The sequence below is a fragment of the Drosophila takahashii genome, chromosome 4, assembly GCF_030179915.1.
Source record: "Drosophila takahashii strain IR98-3 E-12201 chromosome 4, DtakHiC1v2, whole genome shotgun sequence".
Classification (NCBI taxonomy): Eukaryota; Metazoa; Arthropoda; class Insecta; order Diptera; family Drosophilidae; genus Drosophila; species Drosophila takahashii.
In genome coordinates this window covers 214613-242567 of record NC_091682.1, presented here as the reverse complement: position 1 = coordinate 242567, position 27955 = coordinate 214613, and the positions used below count along the sequence as shown (strand labels likewise).

At 38.3% G+C, this 27955-nt stretch overlaps 1 protein-coding gene and 1 long non-coding RNA gene across 6 annotated transcripts in view; both read right to left on the bottom strand.

Annotated features, from left to right (window-relative positions):
- Nucleotides 1-457: 457 nt before the first annotated feature.
- The window catches only part of LOC108059535 (uncharacterized), a 65165-nt gene continuing 37667 nt past the window's right edge, over nt 458-27955 (bottom strand). For 4 of the 5 annotated variants that reach the window (XR_011419526.1, XR_011419527.1, XM_017144872.3 and 1 more), the window contains 2 exons: nt 973-1071; nt 458-845 (listed from right to left, as the gene is read on the bottom strand). Coding sequence is in view for 2 of the 5 variants with exons in the window: in XM_070218002.1 (XP_070074103.1) it covers nt 601-845; nt 973-1071 (344 nt within the window). In the remaining 3 variants the exon portion in view is untranslated. Of the gene's footprint in view, nt 846-972; nt 1072-1934; nt 2783-27955 lie in introns of those variants that run through there. The other variant, XM_070218001.1, reaches the window with a different exon arrangement.
- On the bottom strand, nt 27322-27804 carry LOC138913720 (uncharacterized). The gene is made up of 3 exons (XR_011419535.1): nt 27791-27804; nt 27652-27734; nt 27322-27572 (listed from the first exon to the last, which is right to left on the bottom strand). It is a non-coding gene; the product is annotated as an uncharacterized lncRNA (long non-coding RNA).

Sequence of the window (27955 nt, the reverse complement as noted above, 5' to 3'; positions counted from 1 at the left end):
TGGGGACTTTGTCCTCAAAATAAACGTTTTCTTAAATACATAAATTGGGCACTTTTTATATCGGTCTAGAATGCTTATTTCGGGGACAAAAATACAAGGTTGCCACCTGGTTGAACATATTGCTTATCTCAACGTACACAACGAGGACACTCCATCGAGTCCCCAAATTATATTCATATAGACCTTACGTTATATGAATCAATTGAACCTTTTTTATAAAAAGGCGATTATCGGGACAACAATTAAAGATTCCCACTCCATCGAGACCCCAAAATGATAATCATATAAATTTTAAGAAAATTAATAAGTTTTCCAACTTTGAGGTCGCTTGGATTGGAGGTCCTTGCATTGATAAATTTTTTGGCAACCACATTTAAAAATGGTGATTCGAAGTGTATTCGAGTGTATGACATCCACCGAGGTACTCAAATAAAGGGTTTAAACATGTAACGCCATGTAATTTTTGCAATTTTTTTATCTTTTTATTTTTGAGCGAAAATTAAAAAACACACTTACATTTCATTTATAAGTTTTTAAATCATAAAAATAAAAATAAAATTCATGAATAACATTCTTTATAATGGGTCTTAATGTTTATATTTAATATTTTTTCTTATTAAGAGAAGATCCAGTTTTGCGCCCTTCAGCTTTTCTCTGATTGTCAATCCAAGACTTAACTTGCTGGGGTGTTCTATCTTTAAGATGGGGGTTCCTGTTGATTACCTCGATGCATTTTTTTAACGAAGGTAATTTTGAAATTTGAGCTGGTTCGCCAAACTCGATGGTCAAAGCGTTAATTTCTTCAGCAGTCCAACGTTTTCGTTGAATTTTTTCAAAAGAAGATCCTAAAAAAAGGGTTTATTAAAAAATGTTATTAATTTTATTCGAAAGCTAAAAATAATATTTAATAATTTAAGCGATTTTAATTTTAGAAGGTTTTAGTTCAAATATTAATAACATTGCAATACATACTCTTTTTTTCGTTGTTTTTAAAACTTTGGAGAAACTCGTCATCGGATCCACTTTTAGATTTGTTGTCCGAATAGTTTGAGCCGGAGTCATCGAAATCATCTACAAAATATATACAACTATTAATGGTGCTTAAAGAAAACATAATACAAAATAATTCTTTTTTAAATCAATTAATTTTTACATAGATTATATTTAAAGCAGGAAATAAAACCAGAACCAGAACCGGAACCGATAGCCGAAATAAGCCGATTCCTAATAGAGAACCGGAACCGGTAGCGAGACCAAAATTAAAATTTAATTTCGAACCGATTACCGTATTGCTGGTACCGGTACGGTTTTGGTACTCATTTACTAAATTCTTTAAAAATTCTGAATTAAAAAATACCCATATGTATGTATCAGCTCCCACTTTCCGCTAATCGACTTCTTCCCTTCGTCCCTTTTTAGAAGATGTAAGAAAATATCGCTGTAGCAGAAACATTCTTTGTCTAAACAAGTTGAAAATCTGGCATTTTTGGCGCCATTCATTTTAAAGCTAGTAACCCTATTTCTTCTTAGAAATAAAAAAGTTAAACATCCAATTAAAACCTTAATATGTATACTTTATATCATAAAATCAAATTAATTTTAATGATCACATAAATCATTTCAAAGTATTAAATAAAATTATTTTAACTGTATCGGTACGTACCGGTACCAGAACCGGAACCAAAACATCAATACCAAAATATAACCGTTTACCGAATAAGCAGATTCGGTATGGGACCAGTACCGGAAACGGAACCGAAATAAGATTCGGTTTGATTTCCTGATTTAAAGTAAATAATTAATTTCATTCTTTATAATCGAACATGCTGGTCAAAAAATATGTGCTTTATCACCGTTAAAAAGAAATTATGATCATAAATGTTAACCAAATTTAATAAATATGTATGCCACTGGCACCCATTAACATTACTCACTATTTGTTAACGGAACAGGAATAGATTCATCCTCTGGATCGTCGTTTCCTAAAGCTGCCATTAGCATTTTTGACACCTCTGGAATTTCTGCTACTGATACAGGTATGCGGTATATGCTCTTATGTACATCCTTGTGGTGTCCCATAAAGTTTGCAAGTCTGTCTATTTGCATATCTTCTACATTTAACAGAGAGGTATACGTAGCTAAATGTTTTCTGAGCATAGTACCTCTTAAAGCCATTGGACACCTAGCTCCACACCTTTCCGCAAACATTTTTAAAATGGGACACGCCCTTACATAAGGTTTTGCTAAGGGCTTACAATGGGCAACGCTGAATATATAGATGTTTGTTTCTTTTACGCCAGCCTTTTTTCTATACTTTAAAATAGTCTCTATACAAAATTTATCAAAAGGCGTAAGAAGCACTGGAACCGTGCTATTCAACTTTCCGCGAATTGTTAGTCTTGTATATTTATTGGCAATCTCTTGTGATTCCTTTGATAGGGGATAGGGATGCGAAATTTTCACGGCCCATATTTTCCTCAATGGCGTGGCCAGTGTTAAAAGTTTCGATTGTAAGTCGTTCAATTTCACAAGCTCGTCGTCGATTAAAAATTTGCAGGGCGATAAGTGTACTTTGAATCAAAGAGTTCCAGGCATTTAAATCAAGTTTATCTTTTAATACGTGAAGAGCTTTTTCTGAGTTGTTTCTGACATAATCAAAAAGCTTTTTAATATCATCCTTACATGGAAGAATGGTTCGTGCTGAACGTTTGATTTTCGACTGATCCTCGCAAGCTTTTTTGTTTATAAAAATCGGAATTTCAGTTTCCCATAAAACTAAAAAATCTTTTACTGATTTTTTTTGATCGTCATTCTGTGTTTTTATGCTTTGTGCCATTAGTCTGTAGGCCCATTTTTTTATTAACGCAGTGAGGTTAGTCGCTACCGAAGGCGTTTAAAAAAATTGAGTGGTTGGATCCCATTTCGCAACAGAACGAATGCAGCATACAAGAACGTCTAAATGTTTCGGTGCAATGGCGTCTTTGAGCTCTCGAATGTCTTCAGAATTTTTCTTTAATTCCATAACCAATCTGCTAAGCAACCTTATATTCGCTCGAATCATGACATATTGAAGTTCATTGTGGCGGAAGCATTGTTCATTTGCATATAATATTATAAGCTCATCGTAAAGTAGGTTTCGTGAAATTTCGTCACCATTTAATATTTTTTCCCGTAAAACATTGACAGCACAATGATGGACAAATCCTGTTTTGGCACGACCATTCTTAAGTAAATCACGAGTTCCTTTTTTGTGACTGCTACCAGGGCAGTTTTTTACATGGCTGCGCAAAGTGTTCTTTGGAAAGAAACCACAACAGAATTTGCAGCAAACAAAATCAGCAGCTTGGTTTTTTGAGTTTTTTGTTTCTGTCGAGGAACAATCAAAATGCCTTTGTTGAACTGTTTATCTGTGTTAAACATGAAGTCGCCTTTCTTTCTGATTTCATCAATTAATTGTTTCCTTATTTTGTCATTTTTTGGAAGACAATTAAATTTCCTCACTGAGCTCTCATTCTTATGAACGAGTTGCAAATGGCGTGCAAATTTTGTTTGCAGTTTTTGACAGAACATACAAAAATGTTTTTTCGATTTTTCTATTAATTTTGTGGTTGGAATAATCAAGTCTCTTACGTCATATAAAGGAGCATCAGGCTTATAAGAAATATTTTGAGATGCCGCGGAATTATTTAAAGAGAGATTTGTGGAACTTAGTATAAAGGTTGGATCTGTGAAATCTAATTAAAAATTTAATTTGATTAATTTGAAAGGTGCCACATAACTCAAACAAAGATTTATATGTCTTCTCTGTGTCGGGGTTGTCACATAAATTTGTTCCAGCCAAATATGGGTTATACTTATATTAGTGTATTTTATTTGGTGGAAAACAAGTTTTTTTGACATCCCCTTTCGATTTTTAAATTTCTTCATAGAATATTATGTATATATCATTTTAAGGGGACAAACAGGATTTAAAAAGATCTAAAATAAAGCAAAGCTGTTTTTAAGATTTAGAGAATATTAATATAAATTAGTAATTAAGCGTGACATTTTCTACAATCTATTAAGGACATGTACTATTAGAAAAATGTAGACTAGTTTATAGCATATATACATAAAAATATAATTGACAAATATAGCTTTACGTACTAGCAGATTTTTCTATACTTGAAGATTCGGGGTTTTCACGAAGAGTGGATTCAAAATCTGGTTCTGCAAAAAGAATAATTTAATATGAGTACCGTTTTTAAATTAACAATTTAGAAAAACTTTTACTACAAAAAACTATTTTTTTCAACTAAGTTGAATTCGGTAAACACTCTGTTTTAGAATAACTGTTGTAACAATTTATCTTGTCAAAGATGAGCAAAGATGATCTGGGGTTTTTTCCACCAATTTGAAAATTATTACCATAAAAGGTGCACTTTATGGATGGTTTATGATTATATACAATTAATTCTAATTCAGTTTTTTACTTTACAATATTCAATGCTGACAATGGTATAAATTTTGTATACCATTTAAATTATTAAACGCGACCAGCGGCTGTGATAACTGCTTTTGCTCGATGCCCATCAAAAATTGTCGATCGTTCTCTCTTGTGACTTCCTTTACATAAAATTCGGACAGTTATAACAGAGTGGTGGGTTTATGAAAAATTTAAGAGTTGCAATTGCAGAAAGTTCTCTCAACTACAGCAAACGTCCGAACAATAACTTTGTGTAATATATTTTCCAATAAATATATTAATATTTTTTTTGTAAGGCTTATATACTTAATTTCACAGTGTTCGACATTCCCATCTGTGGCTTCTGGTTCATCGAAAACGGTTAAACATAAATCTGGATCTGCAAAAAACAAAATTGATATTTTAATACATTTACTAAATGTATTAGCAAAAAATCATCAAGTTTATAATATACCAAAGACAGTTTATATTAAAACAAATCTATATATATTTTATGGATGTTGTTGCATTTTTAGGGTTATATCTCGGATAAAATTTCGTTTTTATTTAAAGGCTTGTACAATAAATAAAATATAACTTTCCGATTACATTTGATCGGATCAAAATTAAATGGGATTAATATTACCAAAATTTCAATTTTGTTTCGGTTTTGGTAATAGCTATTTTTATACCCGTTACTCGTAGAGTAAAAGGGTATATTAGATTCGTGCAAAAGTATGTAACAGCTAGAAGGAAGCGTTTCCGACCCCATAAAGTATATATATTCTAGATCAGGGGCACTAGCCGAGTCGATCTAGCCATGTCCGTCTGTCCGTCTGTCTGTCTGTATGAACGCTGAGATCTCAGAAACTACAATAGCTAGAAGGTTGAGATTTCCCACACATATTCTTTGGCTTCCTACGCAGCGCAAGTTTATTTTAGCCGAGCGCCACGCCCCCTCTAACGCCCACAATCGCCCACTAACGATTTTAAAATGGGTCCTGCGCCCACATCTTTAAAGATTTCCGAGAAGTATAAATGCAATTTTGTTGTGCATACTTATACCTATCGAAATGTAGAAGACATTTTTCAAATCGGACCATTCATTAAAAAGTTATACGCAATCAAAATTTATATATCTATCTCCCTCGCACGCCCTTTAGCTGAGTGACGGGTATTAGATAGTCGGGACACCAAACCGACTATAGCGTTCTCTCTTGTTTTGTTTTTGATTCGGTGCCTTGTTAAATTCTAAACTCAAACAAAAACTAGAAGTTACAAAAAAAAAAGAGTTAGAATTTGCAACGAACCTATTTACAGTCTCTGTGTATGGCATATATTATATACATACTTACTTTCACAGTGTTCGATATTTCCAACTGGTTCTGGTTCATCAAAAACGTTTGAGTTTGAATCTGGATCTGCGTCAAAAGCAGGTGAATTTAAAATTGGATCTGCAAAACCCAAAATTAAGATATCAGAGCAGTTACTATATGTATTGGCAATAAAACCTCAAACTCAAAATATATTTGCAAAGGAGAGGTAATATTAAAATAATGTATGTTTAATACTTACTTCCACTGAGTTCTATATTCCCAACTGTAGCTTTTGGTTCATATTTAGCGGTAGAGTTTGAATTTTGACCTGCAAAAAGGAAATGCTTTAAATTAGTAGTTATATTAAAAAAAAGATTAACCGAAAATATGTTATATAGAGAGCTAACTTCGGCAATGAGCTAATCAGCTATTAGAAGGTAATGTTGGTATTTAAACAAATAATGTATAAAATACTTACTTTTACAGAGCTCGGAGTATGGGCCTGGGCCTTTGCGTTCTTAGCAGTGGATTCTATATTTAGATGCGAAATTTAATATATTAGTTTTAACTTATTGAAATTTTCTTGGTGCTTAGATATTCTTAGTTTAAGTTTAAGAATCTTAAACACAGTCAAAATAAAATAGATTATCCAACATTTCTTCTCAAGTTATGTCCATAACTTTTTTTTTCTAATTAGCCATTCGATTAAATAATTTGTAGTTCTATATCCTGCTCTTGAACATCTTAGAATTGGCGCATAAATTATTTTTTAGCCATTGTTTTTAAATACGGTTTAAATTCCGATCACTTCTTTCCATTTAACTGCACAACTATTTTGAGAACCTTGTTTATGACATATTAAATAAATATAGACTGGACTTTATATTACTTACCTGCAGCCACTTTAACTTTTTTCTTAATATTCTTCACTCGCACACGCAATAACTTTTTGGGACTCATTTTGACGCTTAGGCGGTTAACAGATCCGGTATGTGCAAATATGAGTATGTACATTGTACTTTCCAATCCGAGAAACTTTCGATAATTTGTTTCTGTATATACAATAATATCCCACCGGGAAAATTCCTCTGGAAAATAACATATTTTCAAGAGGTTTCTCCATACAAGCGGAAGGGACAAAACCTCATTCACCCCTTACATTTCTTCCATCTCTGGTTTCAAAATACACGGGGGTGACACAAAAAGTAAGGGGGAAATGAGGTTTCTATCTGGATCTCTGGCAGAAGAATGCAGGACAAAATCCACTGGTTTTTCGACTTCCCGCATTATAGGTTTTTCACACGTACCCAGTTATGGTTTTCCTCCACTTGCAATATCTGCTTTTCTACACCCTCCCAGTTTTGGTTTTTCCAGACCCTCGCAGTTTTGGTTTTGCACTGCTTTGCAGTATCTGATTTTCCACAATAAAAATCATGTTTTTTGTAATATTTGTTTGTGTATTTATTAATAATATTTACAATCGAAGCATTGGAACTACAAATTTTTAATGCCTGAAGCATTCCCGGGTTTTGCTTGGCCGAATGCAGTTCTTAGATATCCATTTCTTGTCTGTCTTCTGAAAATATCAAAAATAATTTAGATATGAATGTAAGACCGGGAATAATAATAAGAGTAATTACCATTATTAGGTCTCCGCACAAAATTAAAGGATCTCTCCAGAAATTATGCCTGGTTTGCCATGGCCGATCATTTACCCTCTGTTCAGTTGTTTTATGTCGGGTATATATATCAAAAACTATGAGAAGAAAAAATAAAATATGACAAACGCAGGCGCAACACTTCCGGTCCCAAGAAGTCTCAGTCGGCCTGGCTGAAATACTATTTATACAACCATTTAATGAACACCTCACACCATTTACCACTGGTAAAGATTAAAAACATTTCAAGTGTCACTGAAATGCAGAATTTGTGTTGAAGATAGCATCCGGAGGCGTATATTTATTAATGGCGAAAATATCTGTGATACTAACCTTTGTAACGCTGAAATAAAGATTATAAAAAAACAAAATTTATTTTATGACTCACCTTTTTATTGTTTTTTAGATTAAAATTAACTATTTTCACTTTTTTTTCACTTTTTCCAACAAATTTAAAAATGATGTGACCCTGCATTATATTCTTGATAATACCAAAATAAATACCAGATACATTTGGTGTAAATTTCGTTGTAAATTTGGGTCACACTTTGGCGCCGAATAAATATTTCGTTTAAACAATAATTTTCAGGGACCGTAAACATTAAAGGGTACGTATATTATAGGTATATTAGGCATTTTTCGTGTTATCAATACTACCAACACGAATTTTTATATTTTAACAACACTTAAAAATGGCTTAGGCCACGATCTGACGATCAAATTATTATATTTCACAGAAAATGTTTAAAAATGTAAAAAACAATAATAGTTTTCTTTGTAATTTAATGTAATTCCTTAATAAATGTGATCAAATATTTTAATCGTCTTACCGTGTCTTTTCTCTATAATTTTGTTGAATCCCACATTTAATCTTCTTATTATTTGAAAAATGTTGAGTAAAATAAATTAATATTATCATGTCACCCCCGTGTATTTTGAAACCAGAGATGGAAGAAATGTAAGGGGTGAATAAGGTTTTGTCCCTTCCGCTTGTATGGAGAAACCTCTTGAAAATATGTTATTTTCCAGAGGAATTTTCCCGGTGGGTGTGCATAGAGTTATGTGGAACTATGGATATGTCACTATATACATACACACATATATTCAAAAAAATGAAAGTTTGTATATACATCAGTGAGCCATTTGTACGGGCAGATGTTCGAGCCAATTTTGGTTTTTAAGATATGGAGTTTTTTATCAAGCCCTCCTTCTATTAAAACGCATGGTAGCAAGTAGGTCTTTCTGCTCACTTTTATTTGATACTAATGGAGTTCTTGTTTCCGCATCGTTTAGCAGACTTTCAACAATTTCTAAATGACAAAAAGGTAAATTATAGGTTTTAAACCTTTGCATTTAAAAAAATTTCAAATCCTGTAATTGCTATGATGTGTATACTATTCGATACATAAGTAAACTCATAATTCAGGAATTAACAAAAAAAAACCTTTGTTGGAAATTGGTAGTATATCACAAACCCAAAAAATTAAAAAAAAACTTTTTTTTTATGAAAATGGAGCAAAACTTTACCAACTATCTGTTTCTCTCGGTTGCCATTAAAGATTACTTCAAATAATTTAATTATTTGTGAAGTCCCCAAACAAAACATTGATACGGTATGCTTATATACAACACAGAGATGCCACCTTTCAGAAAAAAATTATTTAAAATTTTTTAAATATAGCTTTAACTTAAGAATTTTCAACATGTTTTCATCAAAATGGGGATAGAATATCATATTAACATAAATTTTAACTTTTTACATTTATAGTCATTGCACTACACGCACTTTTATCAGAAGTCCCCATAAAGAATGATAAATATATATTAAAAACAAGAGAGAACGCTATAGTCGGGTTGGTGTCCCGACTATCTAATACCCGTCACTCAGCTAAAGGAAGTGCGAACGCGGGTTGGTGTCCCGACTAATAATCGTAACTCAGCTAAAGGGAGTGCGAGGGAGATAGATATAGAAATTTTGATTGCGTATAACTTTTTAAATAATGGTCCGATTTGAAAAATGTCTTCTACATTTCGATAGGTATAAATAGGTATAAATATGCACAACAAAATTGCATTTATACTTCTCGGAAATCTTTAAAGGTGTGGGCGCAGGACACATTTTTAAATCGTTAGTGGCCGGTTGTGGGCGTTAGAGGGGGCGTGGCGCTCGGCCGAAATAAACTTGCGCTGCGTAGGAGGCCCAAGAATATGTGTGGAAAATCTCAACCTTCTAGCTTTTGTAGTTTCCGAGATCTCAGCGTTCATACGGACGGACAGACGGACATGGCTAGATCGACTCGGCTAGTGGCCCTGATCAAGAATATATATACTTTATGGGGTCGGAAACGCTTCCTTCTAGCTGTTACATACTTTTGCAGGAATCTAATATACCCTTTTACTCTACGAGTAACGGTAATATACGAGTAATAACGAGTAATATATATTAAAAACTATTATTTAATATGAGTATATATAAGAACAGGTTATTGAATCTTTGGAGCAAAAATAGCTCTTTTTATAACAGTAAATAAAGGGACCAAAATACTTCGTACTTCATTGCGTATATTAAAATGTCCCCAAAATATACGTTATATGCCAGAAAATTTTGAGGACTTTTCCTAAAATCAGCAAAAGTCCTTTAAATGATCGATATACATAAAAAATGTCCCCAACGTCAACGTTGTGCATATATATATATATTGTTGGAGCAATAAGATGATTTGATAAGATGAGATAATGACGACTGTAATATTTTTTCGTCACAAACGTTTCGTAAGCCCATATGTTTTTTATAACAAAATGTCACACAACGCCTCAAAATCCTAGAAAATGCTACTTTGTTTTTATAGCAAAACACGCAACTTTGAAATGCAATTACAAGAGAACCATGCATTTACGCCCATAATCTTCTGCGTAAATTCCTAAAAAATCGCGATCCATCTAGGGTATTTTTTTCGCGGTTTTTAGGGCACAGGCTCTCTTCTAGACTGTTACCCAAAATATAACTACTATATCATATAGCTGCCATAGGAACGATCGGAATATTAATGAGAAATCAGGGAATAAATCCAGGACCGGAACCGATAACCAAAATAAACCGATTCATAATTAAGAACCGGAACCGGTACCGAGACCAAAATAAAAATTTAATTTCGAACCGATACAGTATTGCTGGTACCGGTACGGTTATGGTACTCATTGACTAAATTTGTTAAAAATAATGAATAATCGCTAATCGACTTCTTTCCTTCCCTTTTTAGCAGATGTACTGCTCATGTAAGAAAATATAGCTGTAGCAGAAACATTCTGAGTCTAAACAAGTTGAAAATCTGGCATTTTTGGCGCCATTTTACGCGTTCTTTTTTTGAAGAAGCCAATAACCCTAATTCTTCTTAGAAATAAAAAAAATTACAAATCTAAATCTAATCTAATCTAAAATCTTATTTTGGAATTTTTTTTATCAAAAAATCAAATTAATTTTCATGATCTTACATTCAAGTTTTTTTTCCAAATAAAACTCACATAAATACTTTTAAAGTATTAATTGAAATGTTTTTTAACTGTACCGGTACGTACCGGGACCAGTACCGAAACCAAAACATCAATACTGAAATATAACCGTTTACCGAATAAGCAGATTCGGTATGGGACCAGTACCGGAACCGGAACCAAAATAAAAAATAATTTGTAATTAATAGGAATGATCTGCAAGGTTATATAAGCTTCGGCTGGCCGAAGCTAGCTTCCTTTCTTGTTTAGAATGCATTAAAATATATTTTTACCCCTGCAGAGGGTATTATGATTTCAGTCAGATGTTTGCAATGCAGTGAAGGAGACGTTTCCGACCCCATAAAGTATATATACTCTTAATCAGCATCACTAGACGAGTCGATCTAGCCATGTCCGTCTGTCCATCCGTCTGTCTGTTTCTACGCAAACTAGTCTCTCAGTTTTTGAGCTATCGGAATGAATCTTTTCCAAAAGTCTTCTTTCTATTGCAGTTAGTACCTAAGTCGGAACGGGCCGGATCAGACAACTAGCTCTTATAGCTCCCAAGGATCGGCGTTTTTTGAAATACTACGTTCTACTCTTGGGAATGTTATTTTTTAATTATTTCTGAATTTCGAATTAAATTTGTAAAAAAATCGGACCACTATATCATATAGCTGCCATAGGAACGATCGGAAAACAAAATGGAAATTAATAGGAAAAAAGTATATCTTTGTTGATTTTTATTACATTCTTTTCTCTGATATATATAGCTTTTCTTTGGCATTGAATGAAATTTAACAAAATTCAGATGGCTATATTATAAGCTGACTAGGAAAGGATCAGCAAATTAATGCCAAAATAATAAGAAAACAGCTAAACGATTTAGCAATGTCCATCTGTCCCTCCGTTTCTACGCAAACTAGTCTCTTAGCTTTTAAGCTATCGGGATGAAACTTTCCCAAAAGTCTTCTTTCTATCGCAGGTAGTAAATAAGTCGGAACCGGCCTGATCGGAATAAAACAAGCCGGTATATTCCAGAACCATTAAAACTTTGATTTTTTGTACGTTTTTTCAATTTTTTTATTCAACAGAGTCCAAATTTAAGTTTTATCCCAGACGGCGACATTTAAACAAAACTGAGCGGCTATCTCTGGACAAGAGGACGTCATGTCCCACGTGTCCTGAAGCAGTAATGCGTTATTGTATTGTTGTTTCAATATTGTATTATAAGTTATAAAATTTTGTTAATCGCCATTCTGTTATGTATTTCGTGTTATTTGTATATATTTGTACTCTACGTTTTTTAGCCATTAAATTGGCTGATCAATGGCCGCGTTCAGCAGAACAACATGATCACTGATGGATAGTTATGCTGAACGCACATGATCACAGATTATATGATGGACGTTGATGCACTACGAGAAGTACAAACAAGTGGCCCAACGACACCAAGCACGTGCTTGTTACGCGCGGGGCCCTTTTGTAAATTTGGGCAAAAATGCGAGTTCGCGAGGAAGAATACATAAAACCAATAAAGACGGGACAAATAATAAAAAAAAAAAAAACATGCAGTTAGGAGTGAAGCAAATGAGTTAAAATGTTAGTTTTTAATACCGGGATAGAAGTTGATGTGCAAATTAAATGATAAAGAACGTTATAGTTATTACATAGAACGCGAAAGGGCTCGTGCAGACCAAAATTTGATGTGCATCGAGGTAAATTAAGAGGTTGATAATTACGTGTTAGTCTAACGGGAACATTAAAAGTTAGGCGGCTAACAAGTTCTACAGAATCAATATCACCTCTTATAAGATTATGCATAAAAATGGTACCCAGCATTTTTCTACGATTTGCAAGTGTGGGCAGATTAAGCAATAATAATCTACTCTGGTAGGAAGGTAGCCTTACGTTTTGATCCCAGTTCAAACTACGAAGGGCAAAAGGAGAAATTTTTTTTGTACCGACTCTATACGGTCAATGTGGACTTGGTATTGTGGGCTCCAAACCGAAGAACAATATTCCAATATAGGACGGACAAGGGAGGTAAATAATAATTTGGTTATATAAGGGTCATCAAATTCTTTTGACCAACGCTTTATAAACCCAAGAACACTCATAGCTTTATTGACTGTCGACATTATGTGGCAGTCAAATTTAAGCTTCGGGTCCAGAAGAACGCCTAAGTCATTTACTGAATATATACGGTCAAGTGGCAAATTCTGAAGCGAATAACTTATAAAGGTTGGGGTAACCCTATAAAAGGTCATTACGTTGCATTTTAGGCAGTTCAAATTTAAGAGGTTATACTCACACCATACTTGAAAATGATCAATGTCTGATTGTAAGCCAAAACCAGACTCTATATTATTATAAGTCAAACAAAGCTTAACATCATCAGCATACATTAGTACACGAGAATGTGTTACAATAGAGGGAAGATCGTTAATAAACAAAGTAAACAGCAAAGGGCCCAAATGACTACCCTGAGGTACTCCAGATGTCACATGGATCGTTTTTGAAACAGCGTTCTTAAATATAACCCTCTGAGTCCTCCCATTCAAATAGCTTGAAATCCAAGTTAATAGATTACATGGAAAGCCAAGCAAATCTAATTTGAATAAAAGAAGAGAGTGGTTAACAGAGTCAAAGGCTTTACTGAAATCTGTATATACAACGTCAGTCTGCATTTTATTGTTAAATCCATTTATTACAATTGATGACAATTCAAGTAGGTTGGTGGTAGTCGATCTTCGCTTAACAAAACCGTGCTGACACGGTGATATTAGCGAGGAACATAAATGTTGCAAATGAGAAGTGATAATACGTTCAAAGGCTTTTGGAATAGCCGACAATTTAGAAATACCTCTATAATTCTGGGCATCCGCCTTCGCACCCTTTTTGTGAAGTGGAATAATAAAAGAATCCTTCCAGATAGTTGGAAAAACTGATGATGAAATAGACAATTGAAAAAGTTTAAGAATAGGTTTGCAGATGGTTGATGCACAAAACTTAAGCACACACCCAGGAAGTCCATCAGGACCGGGAGAATAAGTTGGCGTTGTTGATGTTAAATTTCTTAAGAGAGAACTTTCGGTAATTATAGGGGAAAAAATACAATTTGCCCTATTTAAGGGATTACGGTAATTTGATTCTGTCCATGAAGAAGAGCTATAAGTAGTTTGGAAAAAGTCAGAGAATAAATCAGCAATTTCAGAGTCAGTCGATGCCTCCATTGAGTTAAATCGAACCGATGAAGGCAAAGCTGATGACTTTCGCTTTGCGTTGACAAAGTTATAAAACTGCTTCGGGTCATTTGAAAATTCAAATTTACAGCGATCTAAATACATAGAATAGCAATGACTGTTAAGAACGTTAAAATCAGATCGAGCCACCACATATTTCGAAAAATCGGATGGCCTACCCGATTTTTTATACTTTTTATAAGTGTTTGATTTAAGATTTTTAAGTCGTTGAAGCGCATTTGTAAACCAAGGGGGCCTGTTTGGCTTTGGAGGAAGCCTATCAGGAACGCATTCATTAAAAAAAGTGTTTAGAACGCTATAAAACAGTTCAGTGGCACTTTCGATGTCCATACAGTTATAAAATTCTGTCCAATTATATTGAGAAATCATTAAGTTAAGTTTACTAAAGTCACATTTACGAAAGCTTCTCATTTTAGTTGGAGAGACTAAAGGAGAGAGGGTATCAAGGTAGGGGAGGCAAATTGTCAATTCCATAGTTGGATGGTATCGGTCTTCTGGTACCACAAGAGCGTCAATTCTAGATACTGTGACTTCAGACGGATCTGAAACAAACACAAGATCTAATTGTCTATTTAATGAATTACGTATAAAGCTAACTTGCTGTAACGATAATTCTAAAAGGCCATCCACAAAGTCATGGGCGGATAAGGGTAGAGCGACAAGTGAGTCAGAAGGAGGGGACCAAGAAATATCCGGGAGATTAAAATCACCCAAAACAATCAAAGGGTCTCTATTGGAAAGAAAGGATAGAATAGATTTAATAGCTGCTAGATGTTGCTCATAAATTATAAGGTCAGAGCCAGGTGGAATATAGGAACATGTAATAAAGATAGACAAGGATTGGAGGGTAACTTTCACACCAACAAATTCAATGTCACTAGGGACATGAGAGTGAATTCTCTCAGAATTTAGGGTAGAAGTAACAGCAATTAGAACGCCGCCCCCCCTACGGGAAAGGATGCAAGAATTTTGCATCAGTGATCAGGTAGCGAAAAAAAAGTACGCTACCTTTTCTTGATACATGATACATGACTTCTGGCATGTATCGATAGTCGAAATATCGAAACTTATTAACAAAATAATTTAAAAAAAACCATAAATTCTGTGGAATTCTTTATAATTGTTCATCCATTTTTGATTTTTATGTATCCACGATAGCTGTGAGCAGTGCTGCAGTTGCGGGGGCGGGAAAAATATATATTTTCAAATTGCGCGCGCAATATTTGTTATATATTTTACTTTTACGTCGTCGAAATGTATCATGAGCGTTCAGCAGAACAAACTTGATTACTGATTACTGATCCATCAGTGATCAGTGATCATGTTGTTCTGCTGAACGCAGCCAATGTAATAAATGATCATTGAAACTCAGCTTGTGGTTTTCGGTATTCTGTGGCGTTAACGTTCGACCAAGTAAGTCCTGTGGTCTTCAAAATCAAGTTGAGCATTTCAGAATTTCGCTGGGATAACCCACATTTCGCAAGAATGTCATCCATTTCGTCTTGTGCCAACTGTTGTGGTTTATAATGATCCTCCTCTTCTTCAGACATAAAAACAAACGATGACGCTTAAAATTAACTTTCTGCATTTCGGACTAGTAAGAAGATTCCATCAAACAATAATGCCATTTGAAACCCGTTAAAAAGGAAAAAACTTGATGCTTTAAGCCTAGTACTCAGTACGACGAAAACTGCTAGCTAAACATAAGAGTAAGCGAGAGGCAAATAGGTAGCTAAAGCCTTTAGCCGGGGACTTTTTTCACCGCGGTACTCAGTTGAGCCAAAGATCTTATAAACACTAAGATGTGTAACGAGGAGCAAGAAAATGTACGGAGGCAGCGTCATTTTTGTCAAATGCAACTCACACGTATTCAGTCTATTTTTAGAATGCCGTTTCTTGACTTCTCTCTCTCTCTCGCTCACTTGCTCTCTCGCTCTCAAAACTCCGCGCTGCAGAAAAGTCAAAAATCAATTTTTGTCTCATTTGTTGATTCTTGAATTATGTTGCCGAAAAGGAAACCTCATAAAAGTCACACTGCGCACAACATTTCAAAAAGGGCTGTGGCGCATTGCGTTAGTTGGTGGCCCGCGAATAATGCGGTTGAGGTTCGAGTTCACTCTGAGGCGAAGTGGTTTTACTTTTATCTTCATTTTTTTTTTTATTTATTTTACTTTGTTTTTTTTAATTTGTTGGTTTGTTTGTTAATTTTTTTTGTAGTTTTTTGTTTGTTTTTAATTTTTTTTGTAGTTTTTTGTTTGTTTTTAATTTTTTTTTTATGAAATACGCATCCGAGTTTACCTTTATAATTTTATTTAATTTTTAATTTTTATTGAAGTATACAATTTATACAATTTCCCTAGAAAGAAATGATTTAAACCGAAATCATTCAATCCATTAATGGTCTTTACCTTTCTTTCAATTTTAAAAAAATATATTCAATGAACAATGTTAAAAAAAAAAATACTTAAAAAAAAAGGTTGCGTTCATTCGGAGTTGAACTCGGTCCGACACGATCCGCAGCCGAGCGATTACACCCCTAGCCCACAGTGCCTTGTTTCGAGACGTCAGACAGATGCGTGATTGAGCCTATATCGCAGCAGAGGAAACGAAATTGCACACTAACACAACCAAAGAATCTAACACGGACAACGCACACTAGGAAATTATAAATCCACTTTCTGAATCCACACCAAAAATTTTGCCGTACATTCAGTTGTATGGGCGTTACACCTCTTAGTGTTGATTTTTTGTTTGCTGAGAGTAAGACCATGCTACATGCATTGCGGATGAACTCCAAAAACTTCGGTCACACTAAAATATTAATATTTTTCGAATAGTAAAACTCTTAGCCAAACTGAGTACTAGGCTTTATAGTCTAGTCACACTGCGTGGGGTAACCTATCGAATGAGCCAATAACCCGAGTGAGCCAATAACCCAATTACTCCAAAAAAGTGTTTCCACTGGGTTAACTCCAAATATCGAGTGATGACATCTAGTGTTTGTTGTTTGTGTAGTTCCTTTTACTAGGGATGGACCTTCAACGATAGGGTATAAATACAAAATATACAGAAAAATACAAAAAGAAATACTCCGAAATACCAAGGACCCTAAAAGTACCTCACTTTTGCCCACATCTAGTTGCCTATACACAGCCTATGTAAAAAAACAGGGTTATGTCAATAACCCCATAACTCCATCCTAGTGTAAATAGGCTATTACTTGCCGAAGTGTGTTGGTGGAGTCAAAAAATAACACAATATGACGTGCCCGAAGAATACAGATGCGCCGATGACATCGATCTAGGCATACCATTAATGCGGTTATTCCACTACATTGTGCGGCTCATTCATTAGAGCATTCATTATAGGCTCAGAAAGGGACAAATATTTATGCTTTTTTTGGGATTTGTTTGGATAAGATGGCATGGTCACTTAGAATTTAGACGTTAAATTTAAACTTTTTAATTCAAATAACTTTAACTGGTTAAATCATTAAGGTTGAATGTTGTAAAATTAATAGTGTGTATTGCCACGAAATCCGAAATTTTTACCACGTTTTAAAAATATTTTGGGATGTTCAAAGTACATATGTAATTGCTTTTAAATTTATCATATCCGGCATTAATTTTTAGAAAGTCAATTTTATATAAATTTATAGACGCAGTTATATTTAGTTAGCAACGGAGTTATTAGGACTCTAATATAATTGGTTTATTTTTCTTATTTGTTTATAGCACCTTATTAGTCGCAAAAGGTTTGACAATTCAACCAAAAAAAAATCAAAAATAATTTTATTATTGATCCCTTTTTACAGTAGCTCTAATGAATAAGCAAAATTATACTTTTTAGATTCAATTTTGCTCACTGATTGCTCATTGTAGCCGACATATATCTGTCTTGCTCGCACCTACGTAAAAACGTATAGGCTAAGAAAAATATGCTCTAATGAATGAGCCGAACAATGTAGTGGAATAACCGCATAAACATTTTACTTACAGACATACAAGAAAATTCAGAGCTAACACTTTTAGCACCAACAGACATAAACCAAGATGTAAATTCTGAATAGTAAAAAAATATTGGCTAAGAAGTGGCCCATTATTACACGGAATATTTTTTAATGTGGATTACTGGCTTTCGCGATTTCAGTTCAGTCTGAAGCACTATATAAATGCATTGGAGGTGGAGAAACATCGATGCTCGCAAACATCGATGTTTTCGGTGTTTTCAATAAGAACATCGAGTGAAACATCGATGTTTTACAAAAATTATTATTATTTTGTTTTTAAATAAATCAGTAGAATAATATAGCCGAACTGAAAAACTTATACAGTTCATTTATAAACAAAGTCTTTATTCGGCAAAAAAATTTAACAAAATTCATCAACAATATTTAAGTGATCAGCATATTTACATTATAGTATTACCGGATAGTATTATAAAAAGCTTAATCCACCGCCGCTTCCATCCTACACCACCAGTTGAGTATCTAAAATTATGACAATACAGTAAACTTAAATTAAAAACACATTTTCCGCCTTTTTCTTTTGAATTGGTAATGTTACAAAAACATCGATTGTCGCCAAAAAACATCGATGTTTCTAAAAAATTGTAAAACATCAATGTTTCAATCGATGTTTCTCCACCTCTAAAATGCATACAAAACTAAATATGTATTTGTTAGGAAACTTTTCTAAAATCATAGCACCTTTGGAAAAATACTGTACCAGTCTAGAAACTATAATCTGCGTGCAATTTAATTCAAACTTAAAATTGTTAATAAGCCTGCTGCTTGAATTTATTTTAAAAATTTTCATATTTTTGTTTAGATGGCTTTAACCTGCGAAATATGGCCGATTTACTGTAAAAAACCGAACATTTTTGCTCATTTATCGATTTCTAACGCTCTTTTTGCACTTCTTCGCAAGAGTGATTTGTTAATTTAGTTCCTTGGGTTCATAGATACATGTAAGATTGGTTTATAGTTTAAGGAGACCACAACAGAAGACGGAATTATAGCTAACAGCAGAAAATACCAGCAGAAGCAGAAAAAATACCAAGGGAAGAAGCGATGAGAGGCAGTAAAAAAGGAAGGAAAAAAGCAGAAAGGGAGACGACAGTGAGCAGGAGAAGCAGCAGCAGAATTTAATCGACGTGTTTGAATTTAAGTTTAATCTGATATATTAATAAAACCGAGTCGAGGAAAACACCTCGTCTCACATACATAATCACTAAAGACTTGAAAGTGAAATTTTAATCGGTTTACAAGATATGGCCGTTACAAATAAATTTGGTATTTAAAACTTTAACTCGCTATATTAGGTAAGCGCGAGCTAAGCCAGAGAAACACAAATGGGTTTTAGCTAATTTCGATGAGTAATTTCCGCCCATGAAATCAAACATTAGAATTTAATGTAAAATACGAGTAACGGGTATAATAACCAATGTAAAGAAAGAATTAAGAGAAAGAAGTGTGACCTTATAAGACCGTTTAAGGGTTTCAAGAGCGTGGTTAAGCCTAGTACTCAGTACGACGAAAACTGCTAGCTAAGCATAGGAGTAAGCGAGAGGCAAATAGGTAGCTAACGCCTTTAGCCGGGGACTTTTTCCACCTCGGTACTCAGTTGAGCTAAGGAAACAGTAAGGAAATACCAAAAAAATACTAGATTTAGCGGCTGAATTCCGATGAACGCCTTTAAGCCTAGTACTCAGTTCGGCTAAGAGTTTTACTAGTCGAAAAATATTAATCTTTTAGTGTGACCGAAGTTTTCGGAGTTCATCCGCAATGCATGTAGCACGGTCTTACTCTTAGCAAACAAATTAACTGGCGCCAATTTTAAAATATTACAAAACGTTGAGCCGACCTGGGTCGCAAGCTTTAAATTCCCTGTTGGAATGGTGATATGTATTGCAGCAACTCCTACAGGCAGTTTTCCATTGGTTTTTGTGGTTTTCCTTCCATTTATACATTGTTATTGGCAAACCGCTTCTGCACAAACACAGCCAAAGATCAAATTTTTTATTCTTTGGGCCGCGGCTAAAGGCGTTCATCGGAATTCATCCGCTAAATCTAGTATTTTTTCGGTATTTCCTTACCATTTCCTTAGCTCAACTGAGTACCGCGGTGAAAAAAGTCCCCGGCTAAAGGCTTTAGCTACCTATTTGCCTCTCGCTTACTCCTATGCTTAGCTAGCAGTTTTCGTCGTACTGAGTACTAGGCTTTAGCCGCGGACCAAAGAATAAAAAATTTAATCTTTGGCTGTGTTTGTGCATAATCGGTGTGCCAATAACATATTATAAATGGAAGGAAACCACAAAAACCAATGGAACTGCCTGTAGGAGTTGCTGCAATACATATTGCCATTCCAATAGCGAATTTAAAGCTTGCGACCCAGGTCGGCTCAACGTTTTGTAATATTTTAAAATTGGCGCCAGTTGATTTGTTGGCTGGAAGTAAGACCGTGCTACATGCATTGCGGATGAACTCCAAAAACTTTGGTCACACTAAAAGATTAATATTTTTCGACTAGTAAAACTCTTAGCCGAACTGAGTACTAGGCTTTAGGTGGGAACCCACCTTAGCCGAGTGTCGCGCAGTTGTTGTTGTAATAAGGAGAGTAAAATTAAAGGTAGTAGAGAGTAAAAAAAATGCCAAGTGACAGAATGACAAGAACACGATAGAGTTGTGCAGAGTAGTAAAGTGTTTAGGACCCATTCTTTCGAAAACCTTCGAACGGGCAACATGTACAATTGCGACTCGCTACGCATCTTAGAAAAACCTAAGTGAAACCTAAATCGGACCATTCGCTTAAAAGTTATGCGCGATCAAAGTTTTATATATAACTTTCTTTTTTGCACTCCCTTTAGCTGAGTAACGGGTATCTGATAGTCGGGACACCCCGAAGTATATATATTCCTATTTAGGGTCAATAGCCGAGTCGATATAACCATGTCTGTCTGTCCGTCTGTCTGTCCGTCCGGATGAACGCTCAGATCTCGGATACTACAAAAGCTAGAAAGTTGAGATTATCCACACTTATTCTTCATACGCAGCGGAAATTTATTTCAGCCGAGCGCCACGCCCCCTCTAACGTCCACAAATGATTTTAAAATGTGCCTGGCGCCCAAACCTTTAAAGATTTCAGAGAAGTATAAATGCAATTTGTAAGTATACACAAAAATACCTACCATTCCTTAAAAAGTTATGCCCGATCAAAGCTTTATATCTCCATCTTCCTCGTACTCCCTTTAGCTGAGTAACGGGTCGGAGTACCCGACCAGATTGGACATTTAATTTAAACTTGTGAGGAGTTAAATAACGCCGCACAAATAAACACAAGAGATACATGGAGAACTACATGGAGACCGTCCGCACTTTGGACTTTAGTGTAGTGCCGTGTGCAGAGGGCAAAAGGTCGAACGGTCTGAAGTGGAGAGTTGGAGAGAGAGTTGGGAGAGTATCAACCCAGAGAGAGAGAGAGCAAAGAGAGGCGTCAGAGCGAGACGGCACTAGCCTGAGGGAGAGACGAGAGAGCGCAGGCGTGCCGTGAGCAAGGAATTAACGGTACAGCGCCGCACTTTGGACCCTAGAGTGGTGCCGTGCGCAGAGGGCGAAAGGTCGAACGGTAAAACCGTGCACTTTGGACCCTGAATTGGAGAGATGAAAAGGAGAGGCCGAGGATTAACGGGACCCGGAGGCCTATATAAGCGGGCCCTGCGCTGGAGTCGGGACCAGTCATCGAGCATCAAATCGCGAGTAAACAACGTCTAGTAAAGTCAAAGTCAAGGAGAAATAGCCGTGAAAAACCAGCAAGGAGCAAGATCGCTACGTAAAGACGTTCGGGACCAAGCAAGTCTCCGAATTGCGACACAGGTAGCTGAGGTCCTTCAAGGCAACGCACGGCTAAGTCTGCAGAACATCAAGGTTGGCCGTAGTACCGACCATCACGACCATATCGGCTGTGATACCGATTAGTCCGGCTAAGTTGGCTGTAATACCGACTGGTCCGACTACATTGGCTGTGATACCGATTGGTCTGACTATATTGGCTGTGGTACCGATTAGTCCGGCTAAGTTGGCTGTAATACCGGTCAGTTGGCTGCATTGGCTGTAAATACCGATCAGGCTAGCTTTGCCGGCTGTAATACCGACTAGTCCGACTACATTGGCTGTAATACCGATTAGTCCCGCTGCGTCGGCTGTAGTACCGATCAGTTGAGCAGAACGTGGGCAGACTTAGCACGGGCATCCCGACCAGCAGCGTGTGGGCACGAGCAGCGGACTTCAAGGGAGCAACGCAGGACAACGCAGCAACGAGTCGCCCAGGACATCGACGAGGACCAGCATCCAGGGACCGTAGCGAGCAAACCACAAAAATCAGTTCGTTACATCTGGCGCCCAAAACGTAATTGTCCCGGCAGTAAAAACAAATAAAAATCAGAATGGGGAAGAGTTGGATTTACCGTCTGAAGAAAGAGGACTTTGCCCATGTCTCACAGAGGTTAAACATTAGTCTGGAAGGCAGATCGAAAGACATCAGAAAGGCATTGTCCGAATATTATTCACAGACTGAGAACGACCCCAAGCTAGTCGATATCTGCGCCGAGCTTGAGGCAAAATACGGCGACAGGCCAGGCACCAGTATAAAGATAACAAACGCCGAGGGTGAAGATCTATTGGAAAGTTTGAGCGTCGAAAACATGCAGAAGGAGGCGCAAAAGAGAGAGCCAAGCCAGGAAAGGCAAAAGGCAACGCAAAAGACAGAACCGACACCGACCTCTACACCCAGCAACCCAGATTATGCCAAAGTCGCGAAGCAGGTCAGAGAATGGTCTTTCAGATTCGATGGCACAGAGAAAACACTCGAATTCCTGGAGCAGGTGGAATGGTCCGCGAATACCTACGGGTTGGATTTGAATTTAATACCTCGAGCGATGCCTGAGCTACTTCAAGGAAGAGCATTAAAATGGTTCATCTCAAACAACCTGCATTGGAAAACATGGATAGAATTTATAGAGAGTTTCCAAACATTCTTCCTACCCACAGGGTATTTTGCCAAACTAGAGGACCAGGTGAAGGCTCGGAAGCAGGGATTCAGGGAGCCGTTCAAAGATTACATGGTGGAAATGCAAACCATGGTAAGACCGCTCGGGTATAGTCCGGAGAAAATACTCGAGATCATAAGGGAAAACAGCACACCAGACCTAAGAATTTCCCTCCGAGCATACAAAGTCGACAACCTGGAAGCCCTCATGATCCTGGCCGACGAGTACGAAGAGCTGTAAAAAGAGCGGGAAGCGTTCTCGCATGAGAACAAATTCAGCAGGACAAAGACAGCATTCCCGGAACACGTCACGTGCAGAAGGTGCGACGACAACGCTAGACAAGACATTCCAGCCACCAACCAGCGGATCCCGCCGAACTTACTCCACCAAGGACATCCGATCAGCACCCTATGGAGACCACCGATCACAACTCAGAGGTCACAAGGCACAGGCAGAGCCGAAACCCACATCAATGATCCACAAGAGGCATGTCGCAAATGTGGAGGACACGGCCATTGGGCACGAGGTTGCCGGAACCAGCGGATATTGTACTGCTGGATATGCGGAAAAGTCGGAGTGAGATGCATGGAATGCTGCCAGAGAGCGGGAAATGGCCAGCGATCCCAGCCGCAGAGAGGCGAGCGGGGGTCGCACGCGGATACCTCTCCAATCTAACTGGCAGGCTAATCGAAGAGGAGCAGCAGTTGTCCGCAGCGGTGACGATTGGTGGGAATTCGTACAAAGCCACAATTGACACCGGGGCAACAGCGAGCTTTATTACCGAAGAGCTGGCGGACAATCTGGCTGCTCTGGGAAAGATTACACGGACGAGACGGCAAGTTAGGTTGGCAGACGGGAGGTACAGCGAAGTAGGCGCGCAGCTCGAGGTAGAAGTCGAATTCGGCAACAAACGACTGACCATGAGCCTGCTGATATTACCAGGGGTAGTAGACGCATTGGTGCTGGGATGGAACTTTCTCACACAAGTTGGCGCTGAGATAAAGTGCGCAGGTCACAAAATTCGCATACCGGCCAGGAACAGACACAACGGATGGCTGGAGGAAAAATTGTCGGTGGCTGTTGTTCAAGAAAACTGCGAGGAAGGAAACATCAAGCAATTCCTAGAAGCAGAGCTGGCAGAATTCCGAGCCATGAGCGGAACTTCGAACGTGGCCGAGCACCAGGTCACCATGAAGGACGACAAACCCATAAAACAGAGATACTACCCTAAGAACCCCAAAGTTCAAGGGGAGATCAATGCAAAGGTGGACGAACTTCTGGAAATGGGTTTCATAGAACACTCGAAAAGCCCGTATAGCTCTCCCATAGTGATGGTGAAGAAAAAACCGGCAAGTGGAGATTGTGCGTCGACTTCCGACAGATAAACGCAAAATCGGTGAAGGACGCGAACCCAATGCCACGTATCAACTACATCCTGGACCAACTACGAGAAGCACGCTATATCAGCAGCCTGGACTTAAAGGATGGATACTGGCAGATTCCGCTGGAGGAAGCAAGCAGAAAGTTCACGGCGTTCACGGTGCCAGGAAAGGGGCTCTTCCAATGGAGAGTGATGCCATTCGGATTACACTCGGCATCCGCAACGTTTCAACGGGCCTTGGACCAAGTGATTGGACCAGAGATGCCTCCTCATGCGTTTGCCTATCAGGACGACATAATCGTCATCGGACGCACTCAGCAAGAACACAAGGACAATCTTAGAGAAGTGTTTCGGCGTCTGAAGGAGGCGAACCTGAGAATAAACCCCGAGAAGTGTCAATTTTTCAAAAAGGAGCTGCTGTACCTGGGACATCGAGTTACAAGCCAAGGAATTGGCACAGACCCAGAGAAGGTTGCTGCCATAGCCCAGTTAGAACCACCTCCAACCGTCCGCGAGCTAAGGCAATACCTGGGAGTGGCATCGTGGTACCGACGATTTGTACCGGACTTCGCACGCATCGTTAAGCCGCTCAACGACCTACTTCGCAAGGGCGTGAAATGGGTGTGGACGCAAGACCATCAACAGGCATTCGAGGAGGTGAAGGCGAGGCTGGTAACTGACCCAGTGCTAGCATGTCCAGATTTTGGAAGAAAATTCATCCTGCAAACGGACGCCAGCGACTACGGCATAGAGGCGATTCTGACACAGAACACGGAAGACGGCGAGAAAGTTATCTCATACTCCAGTCGAACGTTAAACGGAGCCGAGAAAAACTATTCGACAACGGAAAAAGAGTGCTTGGCCATTGTGTGGGCAATTCGAAAACTAAGGCCCTACCTGGAAGGCTACCACTTCAAGGTGGTAACGGATCACATGGCACTGAAATGGCTGAACAGCATTAAAAGCCCCTCCGGAAGAACCGCCAGGTGGGCCCTTGAGTTGCAACAATACGACTTTGAGATTGCGTACAGAAAGGGCCAATTGAACGTGGTAGGCGACGCACTGTCCAGACAACCGGTGCCGGAAACCCTCCGGAGAGCAAAAGAATTGGTACCAATTAAGGAATGCAACTGGATCAGAGACATGCGTGAGAAAATAAACGCTCAGCCGCAGAAATTCCCAGACTACGTGTTCGATGGCGAAACGCTGTACAGGCAGATCCCACACAGAGCCGGCAACGAAGATGTGGTGGCCTGGAAGCTATGCGTCCCTACAGATCTAAGGGAAACGGTCCTACAAGAAAATCACGACTCCCCAGCGGCCGGCCATGTAGGAAGCCGGAGGACGATTGCCCGTCTAGCTGCCAGATACTACTGGCCAGGAATGCAAAGGGACGCAAGAGCATACGTTCGGAAATGCGAAGAGTGCCTAAAATATAAACCTAATCAGAGACAAGCGGCGGGTAAAATGCTGACTCAAATCCCGGAAGAACCATGGGCAACGGTGTGCGCGGATTTTGTCGGCCCTCTGCCAAGATCGAAACACGGTAACCAAATGTTGTTGGTGCTAATCGACCAGTTCTCAAAATGGACAGAATTGGTGCCATTACGAACCGCAACAGCAGAAACCCTGCAAAAGGCGTTTAGAGAACGAATAATCGCCCGGTTCGGAGTTCCGAAAGTGGTGATTACTGACAACGGGGTTCAGTTTGCCAGTCGGGCATTTAAGAAGTTTCTTCACGACATGGGAATAAAACAACAATTCACGGCACCATACACTCCTCAAGAAAATCCCACCGAGCGCGCGAACCGAACCGTAAAAACCATAATCGCATAGTTTGCCGGACAAAATCAAAGGAACTGGGATGAAAAATGGCCAGAAATAATGCTAGCAGTGAACTCAAGCGTATCCGAGTCAACAGGATACTCGCCGTCCTTTCTGACGCAGGGCAGAGAACCACGGTTGCCAAAACAGGAAAACAGACAGAGTCACCAGAGGGGAACGCCGAAAAACTAAATGAAATCTTCGAAGTAGTCCGACGAAATTTAGAGAAGGCAGCGCAGGATCAAGCCAGACACTACAACCTCAGAAGGAGACAGTGGAATCCACGGATCGGCGACATCGTCTGGGCCAAGGAGCACCATTTATCTAAAGCGGCAGAAGGTTTCGCGGCCAAACTAGCGCCAAGATATGATGGTCCATATCAGGTGGTCGATTTTGTATCCCCCTTAATCTGCAAAATTCGCCACCAGAGAAACAAGAAGGAACGCACCGTGCATATCAGCGACCTAAAGCACCAAGAATATGCAGGAGAAAAGATCGAGGACAGAGATACGAGCGGGTCTCAAGCAGCAGAAGGATCGGGATTACAAGAAGCCGCTTAATCGCCAGGACAACGCTAGAGTCAACGGAAGGTGGATGTGGGCAGACAGAAAAGATCGTTTAATCGTCAGGCGAATGCAGAACCACCAGAGTCCAAGTCTGCATTAGACAGTAGCATCCGTTTAATCGTCAGGCAAAAGCCGGAGTCAACAGAGCACGCCACACACTAAGACGCTGATCGTTCTAGCACACACCTGAGTCAACGACGTACAAAGGAACAGGATTACAAGTAGCCGTTTAATCGTCAGGCAGCAGCCGGAGTCAACGGAAGGAGTAGCCAGCTGGAGGCAGATGCGGAAGCCGTTTCTAGTTGACCACAGAAAACAACTAGGTCCAGGGATGCAGGAGGCAAAAGTCGGCCGTTTCTTCGTCAGGCCGAAGCCGGAGTCAACGGTCCAAGCCAAGCCGCTACATTTGAACACAGTCGTAGAAGCGTGCAAGCCATATTTTAAACCACAACTCTGTGCCAACAGCCACGATCCAAGGATTCACTCGTCATCTGCAGAAAGGGGGGAGACAGTAAAGCTCAATAGCTATACTGTAGCCTGCCAAGCAACCTAAGAAAGCAAAAATCTTTGCGAAAGCTGAAGGCTGAAAGAAAAGCAGACGGTGAATACAAGTCTGCAACGAAAGCCAACTCACCACGGCCCATGGACAGAGAATAACCAACCAGACCAACAGGCAACTACAACCGGTAGGGGCAATGACCCCACCTCAAGGGCAGCAAAGGACTTAAGGGCAATATGGCTGGAGCTGAAAAGGGATGGAAAATTAGAACACAAAAACAAACATCCAGAAACTGCACTTACCAAGTCATTTTTGCCAATTCACCATATGCTTAGGGAAGGGGGCGCCAGCGATATTTGGCGGTCGATTGGCACTATCGTGTAACAGCCGATCGATGGGCACGAAACAATGGAAATATCGGCATATGGAGGGTCACTCTAATAAACATCGCGATGTTTAGGTGGCAA